This window comes from Anabas testudineus, chromosome 19 (assembly GCF_900324465.2).
Source record: "Anabas testudineus chromosome 19, fAnaTes1.2, whole genome shotgun sequence".
Classification (NCBI taxonomy): Eukaryota; Metazoa; Chordata; class Actinopteri; order Anabantiformes; family Anabantidae; genus Anabas; species Anabas testudineus.
Window position 1 is genome coordinate 9,716,078 of NC_046628.1, and position 21,000 is coordinate 9,737,077.

General features: G+C 40.7%; 1 protein-coding gene across 5 annotated transcripts in view; it reads right to left on the minus strand.

Annotated features, from left to right (window-relative positions):
- plce1 (phospholipase C, epsilon 1) overlaps positions 1–21,000 on the minus strand; it is a 61,509-nt gene that overhangs the window by 39,690 nt on the left and 819 nt on the right. For 3 of the 5 annotated variants that reach the window (XM_026350971.1, XM_026350966.1, XM_026350969.1), the window contains exons 2-5: positions 12,117–12,474; positions 11,308–11,942; positions 10,786–11,193; positions 10,457–10,666 (exon numbers count right to left, since the gene is read on the minus strand). In XM_026350971.1, the coding sequence (XP_026206756.1) occupies positions 10,457–10,666; positions 10,786–11,193; positions 11,308–11,942; positions 12,117–12,138 (1,275 nt within the window). In that variant the 5' untranslated portion in view covers positions 12,139–12,474. Of the gene's footprint in view, positions 1–10,456; positions 10,667–10,785; positions 11,194–11,307; positions 11,943–12,116; positions 12,475–20,809; positions 20,912–21,000 lie in introns of all 5 variants that reach the window. The other 2 variants (XM_026350967.1, XM_026350970.1) reach the window with 2 other exon arrangements.

Here is a 21,000-nt window from a genome sequence, read left to right on the forward strand (position 1 = left end):
GTGCAATGTAATATATTTATATACTATAACTTATATCAGTGATGAAAACAAGCAGAAACACAGTACGAGAAAACCATAGGACGATATATACGTATATATTATAAGAAGGAGAAAGTCAGAGAAAGAAAAAAGCAGGGTCATCACGAGGCCCAAAACAACCTGGAACCCATTACCCGCAGCACCCATTGGGACCCGTCCACACCACCACACTCCCCCACTTACAGTTCTCATGACTTCATACTACAGCGAGCCGCTGCACTCTCCTACATAACAGCACACAGCCCTGGTTGGACAGCCAGAGATAAGCCTGATGAATGTTTTTCACTTATGAAAGTTCTGGACATACCAATACTCCTGGTACTACAGACTGACAAACACAGTAGAAAAGACCTGAACACAATTATTATTTGACTATAGTCTAAATAATAGTCTTATAACTGCCATTACACCTGTTTAACACTTTAACAGCCAAGCAGCCTTTAACCGACTGCTGTGTTGAATTTTCATTTAAAACATCTACAAACAAACTATTTCTTTCTATTTATTTTTTCCAGTAACATCATATTAAAAAATTTCCTGTTTAATTATGATTTAATGTAGACATGATAAGTCGTCCCTTGAGAACTTATGGTCAAAGAAGCCTTTCTAAACAATACTCATCATACTTTCCTTAGTCAACACAGCAGCCCACAAGTTCAAATCTATTTTAACTGCACCGTCAGATACTTCATGTTCAACTTTGTACAAGTAGTTCAGCTCAATGATCAAGAGGATCTCATCTTTGCATCACTGATCCTGCTGAAGTGTAAATCTTGAAGTGCGGCTCCTCACAGTTATAAAAAACAATGAATGAAAAGTTGCATAAAGCTGAAAGTTTTAGTCAAGTATCGCAAGAACTTGTAGTAAACAATTTACTTACCGGAGATCAGGAAAGGCTGATATATCGAAGAGAACAGAAGAAGAAAAACCGCCAGGCTCTAATCCCTCTTAGTCTGTGTACACTTAGTGAAGTGAGAAAGGAGGCTTGAGCGAAACTGAGAGAGAGGCGGCGAGAGAGAGAGTGAGAGATCTCTACATCAGTAAAGCTAGTGAAGGGGGGGTGTGGGGGGAAAGATGGGAAGGAAAGAGACTGAAGTAAGAGAGACGACAGTGTGGGGAAAGACTCTGAGATGTCTGCAGAGGGTACCCCCATATTAGGTTATGAGGCCCATCACAAACCGGCAGCAAGAAGGGTGATTTTATCATAGAGCACTCTTTAAACACACAAGACGGAGGAGACACTGGTATACAATGTTTCAATCGATCCTCCTCTGGGAGCCTGTTCAATGTGTAAACAACGTCCGACATAACTTAAATAAACCTCCTGTGTTTTGATAAGTATCTATTATACAGAACCTGAAAAAGCCAGCACTGAAGCATCTTTTTCAAACGCGACATCGCTCACGTTGGCCGAAAACCTAAAGCGATCTAAATTTCTACCACGTGATCAATTCCTTCGTTAAGCAAATCAAAATTGGGAAGGGCTCATTTCGAAGATAAAGTGATGTTTATATAAAGGAATAGTGGTCTATTCATTTTATGAATACACAAAGTTAACTTGTGCTTCCTGCGTGAAGTGAAGAAGTAGTGCAGAACCTTTCCCGAGTGGCCCTTACTAAACTGTGCAGTAGTAGTACGAGAAAGCATATAGTTCTAGTAGAGTGAAGGGTGCTATCACCTAATATCTGTGTGTTTTCAACAGAGGTAAATTCCATGTGGTAACAAGTGTTCAGATAAAAACGTATACAATACTTTAAAATACAACCTCACATAATAAAGTCACCCAACATTGCAGATTAAAAGAGAGCGGCCCTTCGCTGCTGTAGGGCTTAAATTAGAGCCTGGTTCCTCCATTGGAGACACAGGTGGAGGAACTGAGTTCTTGAAAAGGTTCCTGGTTCATGGGAAATGTTCCTGCAGTGGAAACAGGTTTAAAGATAATGTTGAAAGCTCTTGATAAATAAAGCTTATTGGTGAATCTACAGTTATCTCAAACAAATTCCAAGGCCAATAATTAGTTGTCATGCTGGTCAAACCCTAATTTGTGTAACTGATCCCCAATCACCTTCAAGGTGTCATAAGGCTAAACAATATTCACGGTCTGATGTTTCATAGGGAGAGGTGACGCTATGGGGCCATTCAAGACTAAGAAACAGCCACTTGATCCTTGTTGTTAGCTTTGCTCTGCTCTGCGTTTCTATGCCAAACTCTAATTAAAAACAACTATTGCAGCGTTACAGTTTAAGCCAGATCACTCAATGGGAACCAGCCATAACTTTCAGTGACCGAGCCAGCTAGCCCTAAAACAGAATATGGACAAACACTTTACACAACAGACATGACCACCAGTATTTATCTTCCTTCATCGAAACAATATGTAATGTGTGCTGTAGTAAAGCAGACGCTCTCCTATGACCTATGTAAGTAGTTGCACTGGGGAAAGTGATATGACACAATAAAAGTTTTTAATTTAAAATGAAAACTAAATAAAATTATCAAAAACTTTCCACAAAAATTCAACTGGAATTGTAATTCCTTGCCTAATCAGTAACTGACACATAGACAAACACAGGTCTACATGAATACTGTATGGCCCATTGAATCGGCCTAATCAAGTGGAAAAATATTCCGTTTCGTGGCCAGTTCACATCAAAGGGGCTTGCTGAACAAAGCAAACAGCTGGCCTGCCCCCGGTCTTTGCTTTGCATTTCTTTGATCAATCCTCGGCTAATGAGAATGGAGTAATGAAGGGTCAGACACATGTATTATACTAAGTGTCTTACATTAATTGCCTTGAGAAGGAACAAGTCCAGAAATCCTTGTTGTTGTCTTGTTCTGTCACTGTGCATAGTTTTCAAGCACTGATGCCAGCCTGCCTTCTTCTGGACATCTGTAATGGCTTAATATAAAATGTTAGTAACACAAAACTAAATATGTGCAAGAGCAACTCTGGAAAACATTTTATTTCAACAAGTGTGCTGCCCTCTGCTGGATACTCATAGACGCACTGAAAATCTAACCAATGCACCTGTCAAGTAAAGTAAAAAACAAATGTAGAATAACTTCTATTATCTGAAAGATTAATTTGATTATATTTCTTCCTAAAAAGAAGTGGGATTGCATTTTCAAAGTTCCCTAAATAAAGAATATATATAATATATATAGAATCTAAATTATATAATATAGATTTCCCACTCTGAAAATCCACATATTATCTGTTAATAAACTAATTATCTTTGATAATGATTAGTTGGGCAATATTGACAGTTATGTCTTTTTAAATCAATTTAAAGCAAAAATAATGATAATTACATGGTCAGTAAAACAAGTTTGTTTGTTTGTTTTTTTTAATTAAAGCAAATCTATCCTTCAAGCATCAGCAGTAATATGGTGCAACCAACACATTTAGGTATTAACAACTATTTGCCCAAAGGAATCCATGAAGTATCATCAATATTGTTCTGCAGTATAAAATCTTCTCTTCTCCACTAGATGGCACCAAAGGCTGAAACTTCATATGTCACCTCACAGCCTTTCAAAGTGTTTATCTCACTTTTAACTTTAAGATGTGGAACACAGAAAACTCTATTCAAACCATTACTGTACAATGTTCTGCAGGATTTGGATTTTTCTACATGCCTAATTGTTGACCAATCAAATTATGGGTCGAAGTGTTAACAGGGGTGGTGGTGCGCTATTTTTATGGCAATTGTTTTATTCTTTGAATGCAACAATAATAGTAGCAACCCACATCCCCTTCACTCTCATTTAATCTCTTTTGGGGATATTGCTGGTCTATTTGCAGCCAAATACCCTTTTATAAATTAAACCAATAGGTGTTAGTGGTGTTGACGGGTTATCTTTCATACAGAAATGTGATTACATCACTGCAGTACAGCAAAAGAATGACACATGAAGTCAGTGTATTGTGAGCAAAAATGCTGTGTCACATGAGGGTGATGAAACTGGGAGAGGTCTAAAGAGCAAAACGTTAGAGGGTTAGTCAGGACGGGAAGTTCTACTGTGTGTGTTTATTTACATTCCACATACTGTCTGTTAGTCTAAAAAGAAATAATTAAAAGTCCATTTGGTTATTTTGATGAAATGGCTCTAATGGGACACAGAAATTCATTTTGGAGGTTAGCCCCAAAAAAGTTGCATGTAATCAATGTCCAAAAAAAAAAAAAACAACAAACATAACCATCTGGATTTAAGTAAGCAAATAGGTAAGAGCCTCCCATTAGTAATAATTACTGCATGGATGATTATGTTTAAGCTGCCAACAAGTTATTTAACCCTAACTGATGCAGTGAGTAGCTTCTCATTTCACATCCTGTGGTTGTGGAAAAGATGGTAATCTGTTTCAGAAGGGTCAAATTATTGGCATCAAGCAAAGAAAACATCTAAGTAGATGAAACTACTAAAACTGGGTTAAGAACTGTTGATTGGAAGAAGTTGGTGTGGTCTGATGAGTCCAGATTTACTCTGTTCCAGAGTGAGAGGAGCATCAGGGTAAAAAGAGAGGCGGGTGAAGTGATGCACCCATAATGCCTAGTCTACTGTACAAGCCTGTGGGGGCAGTGTTATGATCTGGGGTTGCTGCAGTTGGTCAGGTCTAGGTTCAGCAACATTATGTGTCCAAAGAATGAGGTCAGCTGACCAGGTTATTACATCAATGGATTTTTTCCTCCCTGATGACACGAACATATTCCAAGAAGACAATGCCAGGATTAGTCACTCAAATTGTGACAGAGCGGTCTGACTCTCCCATCATCGATACAAGATCTAGACGAAACATTGATGCAGCTCTTGGCGGGAACAGATGTTGTGAAAATGCAGAAACTTGAAATGAAGCCAGATGTCGTGAATGAGGGCTGTGATTAAAGCTAGAGGCGTGTGACTTTTTGTTATGGACAGGCAGTGTGATATTAAGATTGTTTAGGAGTGTGTGTGTGTGTTTACATAAAACATTCACCTCAGGGGCAGAATTCTCCAGCGTGTGTGTTTGTGTGCTAGGTTTTCACCATCTCTGGATTTCTGTAGGGACACTTTTCTGATTTTCTGGAGCAGTGTCATTTTCCCACACTGTCACAGAGGCCGGAGCCAACTATCTAACACACACACACACACACACACACACACACTTTAACCCCATGAAGTGAAAACACACCCACGTGAAGTTTTCACACCCTTCTGTGACCCTTCAAAAGTAAACACATGGAAAGATTTTTAACAAAAAGTAGTTTGGCAGGCACATGCGCTCCTGTGCAGCACATTTAGTGAATCGCCACGATGCTGAGAACGGAGCCTCGCTACGTTTGGAGACCAGAGGTCACATTGCTCAAGACACTGTCATTGAGGAAAAACAGTACTCCTTACAAAAGCATGCTAGATATTTACTGTCCAACCCCTTTTTCTGTGGAAGCCGACATCTGACAAAACAAGAGTGTGTCTCAATACGCACACGTACACATACACACAACGCATGCGCACACACGCACACTAATCTCTGGCTAAGCCGCAACACCCAGCTGAGTGAGAAAGTGGTCGGCTCGGCACATTCCTTTGTAGTGGCACAACACTGACAGAGAGAACATAAGAGCGATAGACTGGAGGTTAAGTGAGTGTGACACACACTACAGGGAGAGTAAGCATGTCTATGTGGGTGTGTGAACGGAAACTGGGATTTGATGGTTATAAATTTCATTCAAATCTGAAACCGTTTGCTGAATCTGTGTTATACCAGTGACCTTATTTTAGAGATGGAATAGTCATCGTTTCCTTTTTGTAGTGTGTTTTGCTTTTCATCTTTATACCTGACAATAACCTGACAATAATTTTCTACATTATGGGAACTTCTTATCTTAAATCTCCAGAAGATAAGATAAAGAGTATAAAACAAGATTTTACAATTTGATTGAAGTTGGAAATCCTGTTCTACGTTACATCATCCTGTTTGATGTAAGGGTAAAAAATCCTAAATACTCAATCCAGCATCAGTCGTCAACTTTAATGGTACCTAGCAACCACTGACGCAGCAGGTCCTCCTCTTGAAGGTGCATCTAATAAGCATCCAAATTATGAATTGCATGGTGCAGACCACTTCCCTTTGAAAACCGGGTCAGCATCAGATTGGCTTCAGCTAATTACAGGATCTGCCATAAGATTTTCAGTGAATAAGTTCCACCTGTTGCCATTTTTTTTGTTGCTTAAAAGCTATCAAAATCATATAGCTATGTTATATAGCTAATATGTTAACTGATTGCACGCAGCTACATGAGTGCTGTAAGCCATTTATTAATTTCCAACAGCTCAATATGTGACTGTAATTCACTAACTGTTTGAGCACTGTTCAACACTGTGCACATGAATGCACAGCTCACTTTCTTGATGCCCATCTGGCGCCATGCAAATATAAACCATGCAAGGACTGATAACCCGATCAAAAAAAGCAAACCAATCCAAGCCAATCAACTCAGCCTCTCCTCACATCAGTGTCTGGCATGGGATAGACGTCTTCAAGCCGGATATTTTATCTCAAATGGCACCTTTGTAACAAGCCCTAATCTGTAACCAGGATGTGGGATGTGTTTGCAAGAGTTATTACTGGAGCTCACGAATAACTTGTCTTTAAACATTTTTACAAGCTTTGATATTTAACTAGCAAAGAGCTAGAGAGCCCATAGCATTCAACAGAGCAAACAAGAATTCAAGTTTAACAAGTGTTTCCATGAATCACGGGCTGTATTTTGATCGTGTTGTTTGTGACAGCCCAGACCAATATTTGCTGACTTAAGAGAATGGCAGTAATTGGATTTGATCCAGTAAATAAAGTTTTCAAGCTATTCAAATTCAATTTCATATATTTTATGACTACGAATTTCTAAATTACAAAGAATGTGTAATGAATGAAGACAAAACACAAGTGACATCTAAATAGCTTAAAAGTCAGTTTTGTGGATCTACAGGTTGAACGTCCACACCTACTATTCGGGCTACTCACACAGATAATTAGGCATAAACGGATGATATTTATGTCTATAATGAGCACAGCAGTTTATTCCCAGCTGGAGGCTATCCTGTGGTGCAGCTGTAGGCCTCTGTTAGCTTTAGACCAACTCGTGTTGGGTTTAAGATGCTTTGGTCAAGAACACAGTGACAGGAAACATTTTTTTTATTTACTTTCCCAGCTCCTGGTTTAGAACTGGAAGCATTTTGGCTGTAAGTCTGCTAACGACAAGACGTACTGACAGAAACAGGAAAGAGTGTCCCTGGAGGGAAGAACATATTTCTGTCGCTGGACAGTCCCAAGACTATTTAGTATGGGCCATAATGAGAAGACGGCATATTTTGAAGCATCCATCCGTCCCCCCCTACTCTCACCCAAGCAAAACCACTTTGTAAGAGGTATTTGAATGTGTGCACCTGTGCGTGCATGGTCGCTTCCCACTTGGCCGGACAGCACTTTGGGTTAAATGAAAGAACTCAGCAGGGCTCTAATTGGTAGACTTCACAAAGGCAAACAATAAAATGCTTCTGATTACAGAGAGCGTTTTAACCCTAGGCCAGCTGCACAATATGTGAGCAATCCACCATTAAACCTGCACGAGTAATGAAACACATCGCTATTCTGCGTTAAACCTCCATGACACTTAATAAATATTATTATAGGTGCGTTGATCTGCACAAACACAACATTAACAGGGTTACTAGTCATTTTGCATTTTAGAAGCCAAACCCACATCTGAAGCTCTGTTACTTAATACTATTTTAACAAGTATGAACCTTCCAGTTAGTTATAAATACGGGCTGGTAGTGAAAAAACACAGAATATTATGGGTGTATTACAGTTAACTACATGAGCCCAGTACAAAGCCACAAAAAGTATTATAATGTAGATAAGTAGAAAAGACCCAGAACCCTCAGGACAACAGGTTTTGCAGAAGTAAAATACAGTTTTCCCCTGAATAATGCAAAACATTTGTGAAAGAAAAGAAACCTGTGTCCCCCCTGCCATTTATCCATTTTTCCTAATTGTTCATTTTCCATTATATATAAAACACAAGTTCATGACTAGTTTATTCGCTCTCCGTGCTCTCCCCTTGTTTCTCACTGTGGTACATTTTCCTCTTTTTCCACTGTTAAAATCTCATTTTCTCCCTCTTTCTATCCTAGTGTTACCCATTCCTTACTCTCTTTATGCTGCTGTTGCTGCTGCTGCTGCTGCTGCCCCGCTCCAGTCCCTCCTTCATATAATCCTGTGTTCTTTGGCTTGCTTCATTAGTTGTAGCAATAAACACACAGAGGGCCACAGAAAACCTCCAGAAAACTCCTCAACGCAATTACTGAAGAGTCAGACATGCCTGCACAGGAGCACAGGAGGCCTGCACACTGTACTATAAACTAGTACAGATGGTTTGGCATGAAAACAAACAAACAAAAACAAAACATGCTTTCTCTTTTTAGCTACATTATGTATATGATGTTGACTGAAACATCATGTTGAACTATATATGATCTAAAAAACTAACAAACCACATATAAATGCACAGAAAATGGGAGGAATATGTTTCTTTGTGACCTCAGTTTTTATGACCTTGATGGCATAAGTTGAGCTTCTACTACAGCTCAACTTATTCACTACTGCGCGGTGTTTTCAGAGTTTCTCTGGTGACCCCTTGCAGGAACAGCGGATGGTGTTTTGACAGGGTAGGTTCTGGCAACTCCCCCATTCTGAATAGGCTCATTATTAAAGCAGCTCTGCCTGGACTTAACTCATATTTAAACGACCACAAAGGGCTCATAAAAACACTCTGGCAAAGTCGGAACCCACACTGCAGCATGAACAGGAGTACGAGTGTGTGTATTTGTGTGGCACAAAGTGTGGAAGGCCCCCTCCACTCCATACATGAGTAACCTTAGACAGTACTTGGCTCTGTTGTTTCTACGTGTGAACCATAAAGACACAAATACACCGGCACTTATATAATGCACACACGTCTAAATGTGCACATCTAGGAATCTCATTATCATGACATAAGAGATTTTAAAATGTTTAGTCACAGGTACACAACGTGCACTATCACTATGTGCTCACACTACTGGCCCTCCTCTTTCAATACCTGGGTGACATCATTTGAATTTAAAGCATGTTAGATAATTTTGGAGACATTAAATGTAGAAATACAATTTGGTTTTGTGTAATTTAGTGGTTGTATTTGTCTCATCATCCTTGATCATCCTTTGTGATACTGCTGATTTGTTGTTCGCTGATTCACCTCCTCTCACACTGAAAAGCCTCACGCATGTCAACCAAAGTGTTTCTTTGAAAGGTAGCCACTTGCTGTATATTGTTTGTATTGTGGCTGCAAATGTTCCTCAAGCCAAACAGATTTTCGTGACATGTAAAACACTCTCTACCTCACTTGGAAATCAGACAATAGCACAACAGTGTCACGGCTCTCTCCCCGTCTCACTTTCTTTTCCCCTATCTTCCAACTCTCTCCAGCTTCCTCCCTCTGTCTTGCTCATTCACCCGCTCTCCAATTTCCATGGCTTGAACTTGTATGCACATGCCAACTGTACACACACACACACACACACACACACACGCTTCTCTGTTTTACCTTTGTTAAGACACTCATGGACATAATGCATTCCCTAACCCCCAATCCCAATTCTGACCTTAACCCTAAAACCTCGTGCTAACCCTCAAATAGTCCTGGAAAGTTGTAAGAACCAGCCAAAATGTCCTCACTCGGTCAGGAAAACCCTTTTTTTAGTCCTCGCTATGCAGCAAGTACAAGAACACACACACACACAGAAAGCTCAGTCATTCAGTCTGTCAGTAATATGGAGAGCAGAACTAACAGGGAATAAATCATTTTTCCGCAGCAGGGGCCTTCTCCGAACAAAGAGCTTGTGTGTATGTGTCATTGGGATGTTGGTGCACCCATGTGCACGTTGAACTATTAACATATTCCTTGGACACGTTATTCATCATCCGTGCATAACAGACATAACATTTTAAGACAAACCAAGGAAAGCGAGAGCCAAGAACAATCTTTGTGCGTGGAACCAAGAATCAGTCGAGTCATAAATAACTCTTAGGCCACTGCAGCTAAGTATTGCAGCTTTTCTTGTGACAGAAGAAAGCAAGTTTAAATGTAAAGCACCTATAAATCCAATCCATTGTCAGGAATGGAAATTTCATATAAAGTTTAAGCACATTATAACTCCAGGCAAAATGTCAGTGTTATAAGGCCATAAATGCCATAAAGATTAAATAAAGACAGTTTAAACTAATAAAAAATACAACAGTAGCATGTACTGACTTAGGGTGATTATGGAAAATATGTTTAATCGTTGTGAATCAAGTATGATTGATTTGAGACCCCGTGTGTATTCATTCTCTTACCTGCTGCAGCTTGACCCCAGCAAAGCGTAGCATGTCTTTGCGGACCCTGAATTCTTCCACCCAGCCACACATTAGGACTGACCACATATCCTTCTTGCTCAGTCGCCGCGTCCGGTGATGAACAACCACATCCCAGACCTCCTCTGAGATGTGTCCCGAAGGAAGTGTCCTGACAATTGCTCTGGTTCCAGTACACACTGACTTTGTCACCTTTTGGAACAAAGAAAAGAATTTCTTGAATCTTTTTTTTTAGGATAAAAACTATGAGAAGTAATAAAAAGGAAAGACTTTTAAAATATTAAAACAGAAAAGAGGTAGCATGTAAATACCTTCTGATTATTTTTGAAGAAGCGCCTCACCAGGACAGTGGAGCGCTCTTTACGGTTCCTAATAAACTCGGCGTTAACTGCGTTATCCAATAAACCATCTCCATCCACCTCGTTCATGCAGTTCGTGCTCGCTCCTGAGGGTGACCTCTTATTGTGCCCCAAGGTTGCTGTTGTCAGGGTTTCAAGAGAGTCCGTTTGTATGAATAGTTTCTCCTGCGAGTATTCATTAGCCCGAGGCCTTCTGTTCAGCCTCTCTAAACTTGAATAGCAACCTTTGAGATGCTGCCGATGGATGTGTCCATTTTGATGATGCTGGCGGGAGCTGGAAAGGGGGGAGCCACAGGGAGATGACACCAAAGAACTCGGCTCGCTGGATGTACTGCCCCGCGATGAGATGTAGGGTGACATCTAGAAACAGGCATTATGACATCTGGCTTACTCATCTAGTGCAGACAAGCATTTTAGTGCATAAAGAAACATATAGACTAGATGTATGGAACCAGCACCGCCCTACTTTATTACCTTCTGGAAAGCCAGCATAGACACAGGCAGGCTGCTGCGGCGGATGTGTTGCCAGCTGCGCTGAGAGGGGCTGGAGCCGAGACTAGGGCTGTGATCCGGGCTGGAGTTGGGGCTTGGACTGGATCTGGGGCTGCAACAGAAGGTGGCTGGGCTCGTGTAAAGGCTAGAGAGGGTGCAGGAACCGTAAGTGCTGCCAGTTCTGTTTCTGCCTGCATCCACACCCTCTTCAGAGGTGTCCAGCTGGCACGGAGGTCCCTCTGAACTCTTCCCAGGTTTCGGCGTAACCGTGTTAGTTATTCTGTCGATTCTTTTGCCAGCTGACGGTTTTGGATAAAGCTTCTCTGCAGCGCTCAAGAGATTCGTTCTGTAATTCAAACACTCGTTTTCCTCATCCAGAATTGTCTGTTTCCAACTGTCACACGACAACTTTCCGTATAAGAGAAGGGAGGGGCTGCTCTGCTGTTTTGACTGCCACAGCTGATCAGAATATCTCTCTGCTTGCTGGCTGTCACTTATGTGTCGGGCATCTCTGCAGGTTCTGCTTCCAGCGGGCTGAGGTGAAGAGACTCGTGTTTGATTTTCTCCAGTGGCCATCGTGTCTCCCAGGAGAGTTTTATCCTTTATCCTAGCTGCAGCTTGCAAAAGAAGTAACATTGTTTATGACAGTTGAGCAGCAGAAGTCTCACCTTTAGAGCAGGGGTGGCCAGAGGAACCATTTGGTTTAAATCATCAGTTATACCAACATCTTTTTAATAGCTTTATTACCCATCTCTCGTCAGCTTTAAATCTATATTTGTAAATGTACTTACTTAGATGATCAGCAGGATGCATTTTGGGTCATGCTTCACAGAAGTCTTCATGTGCCTAGAGGGCAATAGGCCTGTGCTGGGGCAAAAAAAGATCTTCAGCATCCAGTGGCCTCTCTGGTGACTAAGATTGCCCAGCCACACAGTTCACTGTGTGCGTGTGTGTTTTGTTGAAACAGAAGCTTCTGCAGCTGTACAAACCACCAGATAGAGAACCCACGGAGGTGACCCTGGAGGACGGGGGAATTTCCTTGATAGCACAGTTCACAATCACAGCTTACAAGGCCATGTGTGTGTCTGTGTGCGCTAGGTCTGATAGGCCCTGACATGTATCTGTGGCACAGTCATCCACTCACAGGTCCTGAGAGAGACAGAAAAACAGAGAGAGAGAGAGAGAAGTGGACAAAACACAAACACCACTATTATTCAAGTAGTTTGCAGTGTGCGTCTTATACACAATAAATGCTATGTAAAGTATAACTCACCCCACATATACCAATAATGAATATGAATAGAAGAAATCAAAACTTATAACCATAACAATTAAAGCACTAATCACCAATTCACATCTGATGGAGGGACCTTTAAGCGCAGTTAGGGTTTTCCCTTAACAACTGTCACAGGGGAACGTGGACTTCATATATCAAGAAAGGAAAAGGCTCCTCAGCTGTTTTGATTTTCAGAGCATCGCCATACTTCCTGGCTTTTAGAGTGAGTCTGCTCCAAGCGGCTTGAGATGAAGCACGCCAAGTCGGGACTGCAACTCTTTCACATTCTCACTTATCTTATACCTTCCATTTCTCTATTGTCCTTTATCATTAAAGGAATGCCACCTAAATAAAGTCTGGATTAAAATGAGAAACAGCAATGCAATCATGACTCACTTCATTGTTATCTGTGGTAAAACATTTGGCAAATTAGTTTGGAATGCCAGTAAATATGAACACAATTCCCCTCAACACACAAGACAGACAATGTTATTAAAAACCATTGCAATTTGGCTTATTCTATGTAAATCAGACCTGGACAGAGACTAATTGTGCACCCTGCTACCACAGTTACACTCACCCACAACATAAACGCATACTAATTGTGTGGTTCTGGTGTCACCATCGTGGCCAACAATGTGTAAATCTGAAAACTAGTGCCTGAAGTCTTACAATTAGAGTGACCACAGCCCTTCATTTGCTGCCAAAAAGCGTGGGCTACAGCCGGAATGTGGGACCGACCCAAAGAGGGAGGATGGACGTTTGTGTGTTTATGTGTGGTGGTGTGTGTGTGTGTGTGTGAGGAAGAGAGAGAGAGAAAAGAGTTGAGCTCACTGATTCTTCATAAATTCATGTCAAGTCCCACCCACTCACCCACTCACACACTCACACACACACACATATATATACACATCCAGGCGCGTGTTTGGGTGTCTGTCTGACTTTGGAGGCTCTGTGATACATTCACACGGGCAGATCTTCAAGCAAAGGGATGAAACAAGAGACAGTTGCTCCATTCATAAGCTCACAGTGACATCTAACCTTCATACAACTTCCTCTATTTTGCCTTTTGAGCAGTCTGATGTTTTGTTTTGAGATAGCGTTGTTTGATTTAGGTGCATTTTGTTCAGTGGCCGAACACTGTTCCACACATTTACAATGGGATTATAAATCAACAGGACTACACCACAAACACAAAATACCAGCACTGATCAATGAGCATCATCATATTGTTGCTGAGACCCTTGGTAAAAGAAAAAAAACACTACACTACAGCATTGCAAAATAAGATCAGTGGAAACTGCACAAACTGGATTTGTGGCATTTCATAAAACTGATTTGGGAAATCAAGGAAGGCCAGGTTGGTGATTATGGTTGTGCACAGCATTTACATGTGTTAACATTCCTTGAACAAAGTAATTTTAGTATTAAACATACTTAAAACAAAAAAAAAAAAACAAAACCTATAAAATGAAATATGCAGAGTGCTATAAACATTAACTAACTTCAAGCTTCAAGGTAAACACTGGATTCAATCTGTAAGTTGAACAATGTACTTCTAGACTGAAACTGCAACACCCAGGAGCGCTGCACTGATGATTAAGAGCAAACACCTTCAGACCTTTGACCCACTGAGGAGTTTAAAAAGTTCCCTCACAACCCTCCAGAGACTTTATGATATGAGAAAAAAAATACTTTTCAACTCTTTGGAATCAATTAAATCAAGATGGTTTTTAAAAGCCAGCTTCATTATCATTTCTTTGACATAGTTTTTTGTGATGCCCATCCTCTGCACGTTTCATAGTCAACTAACAGGTCTGACCAAAAGAGTTGGCAAAGAAAGCGTGTTAAACCTTTAGCCACTACATTTCACAGTTTGTTTTTCTTCAGTGCTTGTTCAACTGCTGATTGAACATATTAAACAATTCAATGTTTTTTTCATTTTTATTTTTTCTGTGAACAACTGACTAAAATCCCAATTCAAGTTTGCCGTGTATAAGTTGTAATGAGCACAACTTGCCATAGGGCTCGTGTGTAGTGTGTAAAGATGGATGAACAATTGAGGCACATAGAAGTCACAACCCCCAATTAGAAACAAACGTGATTAACATGGTATGTAAAACATCTGTTTCATAATTGCATCTATGTTCGTCGCCTTCGATCAATGTTGTAGATGGACAGATGTCAGCAGTTGCATTGAGGTTGTTGTCATTTGTGGAAACACACTGGCATATGACATCCTTTATGTTACAGCATCCACTATGCAATTATGGGTCAGGAGGGTGACACTAGCACAACACGTTGGTTGCACACTGCAGCTTTAAATCCTGAAGCCATGTGCCCAGAAACATGACAGACAGCTGTGCTTGTCATTAAACTAATTTAAAAACACTCTGAAATTAGCAACAGGATAGCATTTCCACACTGTGGTTACTTAAAATCGAGCATGTGGACTTTAAGTAAGGTTTGATTTAGCTGTCCTACAGTGTAATTAGGTTTATTTGTGGCTATAATTTACATTTACTTTAATACACACTTCTCAGCACCATGAAAAGACTTTAACCCTGATCAGGAAAGCAAAGGGCTCTTCCAGGGTAAATCTCAGCCTCGGGCCAAAAAAACAGACAGACACAAGTACACACCCACACACAGGAAACCAGGTCAGGCAGAGTGACAAGTGCACTGACCAAGAAAACACTCAATCACTTCTACTTCACTCGTTGTATTATGCGCAATATTGTGCAACACAAGGCTCTCAACTCTTCAAGCTATAAAACCCCAGCAATACTTACATTTAACGTAGATAGAGGTCTTGAAAAAAAATTTAAATAATAATAATAATAATTTTAAAAAAAAACAACTTTGGAAAACTAATGCTAGAACTAATGCAGATGGTGACTCAGGCCTACCGCACACTACTGTACCTTGTTGTAAACTGCATCAGAAGAAGCGGGAAGGACAGTGCATGAAAGACAGTGTGTGTGTGTGTGAGAGAGAAAGAGAGAGAGAGAGAGAGAGAGAGAGATGAGGGATGGGCCATATGCAGCCAACTGGACTGGGTTTTTGACGTTTGTGCACAATTTACTGGCATTTGGCATTTCACCTTGATAGTCATCTGACGGTTACAGCACAAAACAAAAAACTGCACATGGGTATAGACATGGACAAACTTTTTTGGTAACCTTCCACAGCAACATAATATCTTATAATCTTTCTCTAAAATAACTTGAAACTAATGATTAAAAGGAATACAAGCAAATAAATAAATACATTAAAATTCACAATCTGAATTTGGCTTAGTTTATGTTTTCTATTATTGTAAATTAGTTTTAGTAAGTTCTTAATGCTTCTTATTAACAACAAGACCATTCTTGTAAGGCTTGCAGTGATGCCTTATGGTACGTTTGATTTTTTGTATGTGTCAAAGGAGACAAACTAAGAACTAACTAAAAACTAACTAGGAAAAAAAAAATTAAACATCATGAAATAGTGGTTGTTTTGTAGTCAGCCATTCAGCCTGTTGTCAGTCTGCTCGTCTCTCCTTCACTGTTGGATAGTATGTCTAGGGAGATCCGACATTCTTTGAGCTGCATCAAAGTGTAATACAAGCTGATGAAAGCAAAAGCAACATGGGGATGATCTCAGCACCCTCTGACAGAGCTGGGGAAACTGGATATAATCTGAATCAGATGGTTGAATAAAAGCACTGTCTAATTTCTTTGTGGATTTGTGGGTGTGTCCATTGCTCCCTCGTTTTTCTCAGGTTATTTCCAAACTGCCACGGATCAATCCAAAAAAATCATACTATGAAATCCTGGTTTTGCTTTTACTTATAAAGCATATTACAGTAATTCAGTTTAAGGTAATTTACAGACACAACATGAAAATAACTGTCCCGCTCTCAAAACTAAAACGTGTTCAAAAAATGATTTACAGTTGAGACGTTCAACCATCTATTGAATTTATGGATTTTAACTTCATGGATTTTAATTCCCCTTATGTGTAATAATCTTTTTATCTCAAGCTACCAGATTAAAGTAACAATTTGTTTTAATGACTTTCTGTCTCTGGACTGGAACATTTTTTTGAGCCCCTGTCCTAAATCATTGTTTATCCCTTCAGCAGGGGGCCTTCGCTGCCACATAAAAGCCTTTTTCTAATGTCCATTCATGAGGGATTATTTCACAACTCATCCAAACGATGACTCACAGCCCGGCATGTGATTTAGCGCCGCAAAGTAAAGTCCGATCAGTGAGGTGGAAAGCAGCTACTTGATTTAAAAATAAAACCTTTATACTTCATATGTGCAATAATTGTTAAGCTTACTTTAATGCTGAAGAGTCAGTGAGCAAAGAATGGCGAGTAACAGGGTAAAAGACATAAGTGAGAGCTGGATTCAAACGGAGCTGAAATCCCACTTAACCGCCCGAGCTTCCAAAATACTTCACTAAATACTTCACACTCTCATTCATTATTGGATCCTTAGCATTCCACCCATAATAAGCAGGTCAGGGAGTGAAGGAATCCCCTTTTCTGTTGTGTAGGAGGCCACAGAAAAAAAAAAAAAAAAAGCTGTGCGAGTACAATAGAGTGACGCGCCAACTGGTGACACCCAACTACAAAAAGAAGATAAACACTGAGAAACACTGATCTACTCAACATTAAACTATACAACTACATCGAGCTTTATGTCTTTTTGATTGCTATCCAAACCTTTTTGATATCCAAAGTTTTGGATGTCAAAAAACATGCATGCTCAGCAATTCCTAAAATCCAGTAACAGAAAATCCTGCACAGTTTATTTAAACTCTCCAGTGTAATGCTGCACTGTTTCGTGAAAGAAGCCCCCCCCCTCTCTCTCTTTAACTCAGGGGGTCAGAGAAGAAAAGACACGTCATATGACTACAATAGAATCACATTCCTTAACCTGGTCATAGCTGAATGTTACCATGTTACTGTGCACTGAGAAAAACCTGGACAAAAAGACAGAGATCAATGATGTCATTCTAAATGTAACTGGAAGTCCATCCTATAAGAACAAGTACTGCCCACAGTGTATGTTAAATATCCCAATTTGATTTATGCATTAAAGACAATAACTGTGTAGCAAAACAAACAAACCAGACCGAACTTCAACCATCAAATTTCAATATCAGGTTAAAATGCATTTACACTTTGGTTACACTTGTGTTAATTATTGATTTTTACAATGGAAACAATGTGCAACAGGATTTCTTGAAGAAAGATATGCAAGAAACTATTAGACTCCAACTCTATTCAAGCTTGAACACATTCAGAGAACTTAAAGAGGAAAGTCCAGCCAGCTGTGAGCAGAGAATCACAGTTCAAGTGGGTACGAACTGATGGAAAACTGATGGATTTCCATCTGCTAGACTCTAACTTGCAGCGAAGAAAACTGAGCTGAACGGAACTTTTATCCACAGCCAGATAAACAGGATGCCACCCTCCGTATTAAGAGAATTTAAAACATGTAATACCAATCATTTGAAGGGAGTGTTAAATGTTTGGGGTGGGATCCAATATGAGTCGCATGCCTGTTTCTGGTGGGTCACCACATCACAGGAGTTTTAGTTATATTAATGCAGTAATTAGTCATGGTCATATACTGGGACTAAAACGATGACGTTTCCTAGTTGAATAGATCTGGACTGCTCAATTTTGGCCTCCTGAAGCCCATCTTTTTTAATTTACCTAGACTTGCACTTCATCTGAAGACGCAACATGCAGACAGACATGCTGAAAACACTTTTATCTGTCAGGAGGGATGAAGTTAACGGACTGAAATATCTTTCATTTGGGAAGATTTCATCAAACCAGTTGCCAGGAAGACTCGCAAACACTGAATTAACTCCCGAGGAGCGCGGGAGATAACCGGCTTTTATCACTGCGGGGACATACTGATAGCAACAGAATCCGACTTTGAACGCAGAATGAAAAGGAGAAGAAAATAAAGTTAAAAGGATTCTGACGGACTCTGCCGCTAAAAAACGTGAGGGGCCACTTACACTGAGAACAGTGCAGCAAACAGAACAGACTTTTCATGCGAGGGATCTGGGGAACATATGGCTTTGATTAGAGGGCAGGGCAGAGAGAGACGCCAGTGGAAACTGCTTCGAAAGAGAGAGGCGCTATGTGTGAGCGTGTGTGAGTGCGAGTGTGTATCTGTTGATGTGTGCATCGGTGTAATAACAGGGGGGGAGAGGGGCTGACTCAAGAAAGGGTGACTGTATTTTCACGGTGCTCGAGTGTGTGAATGCTGGTGCATGTGTGTGTGTGTGTGTGTGTGTGTATACAGTATGGGTGCATGTACTAGTTAAAAGAAGATGACTCAAATGAGGCAGACTGCTGAACTTGGAGAATAGAAACGAAAGGAGACCCTGTGTCTGTGTGTACTTGTGTAACAACAGAAGGGGAAATAAGGCCTAACAAGGGTGCCTCACGCCAGTAGTAATGATGCTGAGCCATGTCTGTATCGCAGTCTGCAAATGGTGCAAAACCTCTACTCTGTTCAGAATAACTGGTCTGTGCAGCAGTAGGGCCACTCTTCTATGTAATCACTGGGAAAGGACTAAACATTATGGAAGAATACGGCTATCCCACTACATATGCCACAGCCTAACTACAATCAAGGTCTGAGTAAACTATTCATCGGGTTCATCCACTTAAAGCTCCAATATGCCACTTTGGCTAATCAAACAATCGTTGAAATGAATCCAGTGCCCTCCCTGCAGCCCTCCCTCTCCCAGCTCTGCTACACTCAGCTACACTCTGCCAGGATCTCCTTGTGTTAGGGCCCGGAGACAGACACAAGGCAACATCAAAGTACTGGTGGAAGGAGTCCAAGCGCTGCGTCACCTCACATCACCTTCGTCTGGGCCAAAAAAGTGTTACCTGAACACACCGCAAAGACTTCCCCCTACATTCTGCGAAACCAATAGAAAATATTAAACAAAGAACTTGGTCTTTTAGTCGCTGCACTTGTGCACTAACCACATTCCTACTAAAGAAAACATCGAAATAGCTTTAAACAATCAAGTCACAGTAGTTGTCCAGACATGATCGAGCAAGAGTAAGAGACTAGTCCAAACTGGAAGTGTGGTTTCAACGTGGAATCCAAATGTCCATCTAAATGATAACATAAAGAAGCTGCTTTGTTTTTTTTCCACTTTGCCTAAAATTTCTTTATTTGAGTTATTTATATAAATTCAATGACTAAATATGAAATAATATATAATAATTTATGTATATAAAAATAAAAAAATAGGAGCAATACCGAGACTTCTTTACAGGGTTAATAGCACACTGTGACGTTCTGGTCACCAGTAGGTCTATGGTGCAGTGTTACTACAAATGGCCCCTTGCTTTTTTTGTGCTGCACGCGAGCACAAGGGTGCACATACACTCCCTAGTATGTGAACAACGCACTGCACATTCCTGCCACTGTGGACGAAAAAACATAAATAAGACTAACTGTGTTAATGCTCCAGCGAATGTGTGGGAAGAAGAAGAGGGTCTGCAAGTAAACGATGCAAGATTTAAAGAATTCAAACTGACTGGGTTCGACGTGCTTGATGGAGTTCAGGTATTCACACAATGCATTTTGGCAAGAGGCACCTAGGTTTGTTTATAATAATAAATAAAACTCCACAGGGCACCATCAGTGCAGCAGCAAAACCAACCCACCGACCCTCTCCTGAAGCCACCCAGACATGAAAATCTGAAATGTCATAAAGGCACCGGATGCACATGCAGCGGTTGCTGAAAATCAGGATGTACAAATGCAGAGATTAGCAGGTTTTGGGAGCAACAACAACAAGTCCAACCAGTCTCCCAATCCAGATTTCTGTCTCAAGGCATTACCACACCTGCTCTCCAACTGCTGTCTCTCAATGGGCCACAATCTTGGATTGGAGCACAAGTGCTGGAAGGTGACCAAAAATGTTTGTACATGAATATATGGTTATTTATTTACAGTAGGCTGAGTGCTGAGTGTGTTTTCCACCTGTAACCTCTCACTTTGATAAATATAGTGCATGTATCCCATTACTGCCTGTCATATGGAGTGCATTTGCCTCAGTAGGCATTTTTTCCTGCGCTTCTGTTAGACTTGACTCCGATCTGGATTCGATTATTCAAATGATCCCATTCATTTCCATTTGGAGCTGATTATAATGTGCTTCGCTTTACTTTACAGGGAGCTGCGCTGCAACATCAGATCGAGGCTTGTGAAAACGGATCGCTCCCTCGGGGCGCACGGGTAGCCTGGCTGTGCAAACAATAAGTCCTGACCTGTCAATGGATAAATAATAAGAATTAAATAGCGATCTGCAGCCGAGCTCCGAGCAGCAGCTACACGACTGTGAGGCGACTTCCACCGC